This window comes from Pteropus alecto, unplaced genomic scaffold (assembly GCF_000325575.1).
Source record: "Pteropus alecto unplaced genomic scaffold, ASM32557v1 scaffold117, whole genome shotgun sequence".
NCBI classification, from domain to species: domain Eukaryota; kingdom Metazoa; phylum Chordata; class Mammalia; order Chiroptera; family Pteropodidae; genus Pteropus; species Pteropus alecto.
This window is the reverse complement of record NW_006440642.1, coordinates 1,505,510-1,508,818: the sequence shown is the minus strand read 5'-3', so window position 1 is coordinate 1,508,818 and position 3,309 is coordinate 1,505,510. Positions and strand designations below refer to the sequence as shown.

Below are 3,309 nucleotides of genomic sequence, written 5' to 3'. Positions count from 1 at the left end.
GGGGCTGGGAGTGGGGGGCCCTCGCTTCCCAGCCTTGGAGATACCGCAGGGAGTGTAGGGCCAGGTTCTAGGTGAGCATGGGATGGGGTCTTGGGGACCCTTTCTGTCTCTGGGCAACCGTTTCTCATCTAGGCCTGCAGGGACTTGGGCAAGGGATGGGGAGGGTTTGGAGGGGTGGAGTCCTGGGAGAGGAAATGAGACAGTCCAAGGTGGATGGGGCAAGAAGCAACTGATGGGGCCAGAGGTGGGTGTGGAAATCCACCGGGGTGTCAAGGCTTGGTGGGGAAGAGCAGGCAGGTTAGTTGCCGGCTGCCATTGTGTCTGTCCACAAGAGTCAAGGGTTGCTGCATGTAGTGCTGGACCATGGCAGCCACGGAAGAGAAACGCTGGGCAGAGAGGCAGGACATCTATGAGTCCCTGGAGCCTCATGCGGAGAGAAACTTCCTAAGGGAACTGCAGGCATCTGATGAGGGGCTCGTTGCTATTTTTGTAAATATTTTCCTTCCTGTTTGTCCCATGAGGCTCCATTGCCATTTTGCTCCCCAATTCCAGGCCTTGTGCACCTTTCCTGCCATTCCACCCGTGGGCATGTTGTTGGCCAGACTCATCTTTCCAAGGCCAGATGGAAAAAACTCTGGGGATGTGCCTCTGCCCCTGTCCTCCAGTATGGGTGACCGTCTCTGGTCTGCAGCCCAGCATGTGCTGGGAGCATGTTGAGTCCTGGCACAGACAGGAGTCTGGACTATTGGGGCCCTGCCCTCCTTTCACTGGTTCATTACACGTACACCTGGGTGCTGTGAGGAATGAGCCAGGCAGGAGGAAGTGCCTCTCCCAGAGAAAGGTAGACCTCTGGGAAGGGACTCAGGTCTCTGTCCGCTATCATTTCCACCCACTCCAGAAGACTATGGAATGTGGGATTTTCCCTATGTAATTTTAGTATATGTGCTGTCAAAGCAAGCACAGTTTTTCCCTCGGCAAATACTCCTGGCTGGGCCCAGGGTACTTCTCCGCTGTCTTTGTTACCCTTAGTCCCCTACCTCCTCCAGCACCCACCTCCTCGTGGTTCCTGCCCTCCCGGCCTAGGGCATAGAGGCGCCCACCATCCAGCTGGCGGATGGGAATGTTGAAGACCCAGCCGTGGAGAAGCACTGCCAGGGTGAAGGGCTGGGAGCCGCGAGGTCCTGAGCTGGGGCGCACGGTGTAGGCCCCATCCTGTAGTGGAGACCCATCCATCAGCCTCATCTTCAAATTGTCCTCCCACAGCCCTGACCCTCGATAGCCAGATGCTCCCCGCCCCTTGCCCTGCTACCCCTGCCTGCTCAGCCAGCCACAGCCCATGAGCAGAAGGGTTTCTAAGAAGACCTAGAGGCTCTGTGGTTGCCCACCTTTTGGCATCCAAGCAGGGCACTCTCAACAGCATGACGGTCACAGTTCTCTGAGTACCACGGCTGACCTAGCAGGCTGCTGTCCTGTATGTACACACACACACACACAGGTGCTTAGAGATGTGTGTGCTGGGGCACTGGGTAGGGGGTGGGGAACAGAGAACCCAGGGTAAGGTTATTGGTGTTCACAGTTGCCTTCCCCAGACTGAATCTGTACAAGCAGAACAAAGAAGTGTCTGTGACTGGTGCCCAGCACGGTGCCACACACATTTTATGCATACTCCTTGCAATGGTGGACACCAGCCCAAGAGGCTTCCCCACAGGCCTCCAGCCCTCTCTCGGCCCTTCCTTACCTCAGCAGCTGAGTTGCTCCCAATGGGGGCTACAGAGGAAAGAGAGGCTCTCCCTCCTGCTGGAAGAAGCAGATTATAGAGCTGGGCATGGGAAGGGAATACACAAGGAGGACTGGGGCCCAGCTGCAGGGGTGGGAGAAGTTGGGGGCGGTGCGTGCACAGGCCATACATTGAAAGCAGAGCACCTGGTGCTTCACCCCTCCTCTCTTGGTCTTGGGCTCTGCTAGGACCCACCAGCTAGGCCACACGTGACCTCCAAATGAGGGGTGATTGTGAGGTATAACCTAGGAGCTTCCCACTTCAGTGCAGACCCTGGAAAATGCCCAAGAGGGTCCCCTCAGGCCTGCTCTCAACTGGAGGCATAACTACAGGCACCCCTTCAGCAAAGTAGGGCATGAGAGGTTGGGAGGGAGTCTGTGGCCTGCAGGGCTGTGGCTGGGGTGGACCCTGGTAAGACTGCCCTGGTTCGTGCTGAAGATGCCTGTACTCACCTTTAGAGGTGACATTCGCTGCTCCCTGGGACACAGGAGGTCTGGTCAGAAGAGACTAGGCCTGCTTCCCTGGGCCCGAAGCCACACCCTGAGCCTCCTTCCCTCCCACCCAGCTCACTTTCCCCCTCACCACCAGCCTCTTACATTCCGAGGTTCCTGGGGGGCTGTGGTGGGCCTGTGGGGAACAAATTGGGGAATGGCTCAGGGTCTAATTCCCTCAAAAGAAAGGCCCAGTGAACCCAGAGGTCCCAGGGGCTGGGTAAGCCTGAGTGCACACATCTCTCTCTTTCTCTCTTACACACACACACACACACACACACACACACACACACCCATGTGGGGGGTAGGGCACTCACCTGGGCACTGCTGATGTCCTTGGCAGAGGGACTGGGGGCATCAGGACATGGGAGTTCAGAGTCTGAGGCAAGGCAGGGACTGAAACAGGGGCAGGCTGGGCTGGGCAGGGAAGCAGGCAAGGACACCCACACAGGCCAGGGAGTGGCCAAGGACAGCAGCAGAGCTTGCTGCTTCTCTGCAGCCTGGGCTTTCTGGGAGTCCTTCCAACCAGGCCGCAACAGCTGGGAAGCCCCACACAGCCCTTGTTCTAAGAGGTCCCCTCCTTCATTGGCACAGTGGGGGTCAATGGACCAAAGGTAGAAGTGTGCGTTTGAAGGCAAATGTGTGTGGGTGGAGGTGGTGAGAGAAGACACGGTGCGAAGATGGAGCCAGGAGAGTGGGTCATGCCGAAGGCCTTGGGATGGGATGGATCTGGGGCAGAGGGAGATGTTCACCTGGACTGGGCTCACACTCCAGGTAGATGTCCTCATCAGGTTTCTTTGGAGAACTTGGTACCTAAGGTAGGGAGGGTGTGTAGGACCAAGGGTTTGACAAGTGAGTGAGAGGGAGGGGAGAGCCATCACTGAGGGCTGTTGACACCTCACACCTCCTCACAAGGTGGACCTCTTCTGGGAGCCAGCTGGAGGGTTAAAATTGCTCCGTTGCTGAGAAGGGGGCACCCCAAGAACACCTTCCCCTTCAGAGGTGCCCACAGGCCCCAGCTCTCAGAGAACATGGGTGTCC

The 3,309-nt window shown here is 57.6% G+C and overlaps 1 protein-coding gene across 1 annotated transcript; it reads right to left on the bottom strand.

Annotated features, from left to right (window-relative positions):
* Positions 1–269: 269 nt before the first annotated feature.
* SH2D6 (SH2 domain containing 6) lies at positions 270–2,626 on the bottom strand. Its single transcript, XM_015593850.1, has 6 exons — positions 2,586–2,626; positions 2,374–2,404; positions 2,230–2,254; positions 1,739–1,797; positions 1,054–1,212; positions 270–386 (listed from the first exon to the last, which is right to left on the bottom strand). Exons 1-6 carry the CDS (start codon positions 2,624–2,626, stop codon positions 270–272), a joined length of 432 nt encoding a protein of 143 aa, XP_015449336.1.
* Between the last annotated feature and the right edge of the window lie 683 nt (positions 2,627–3,309).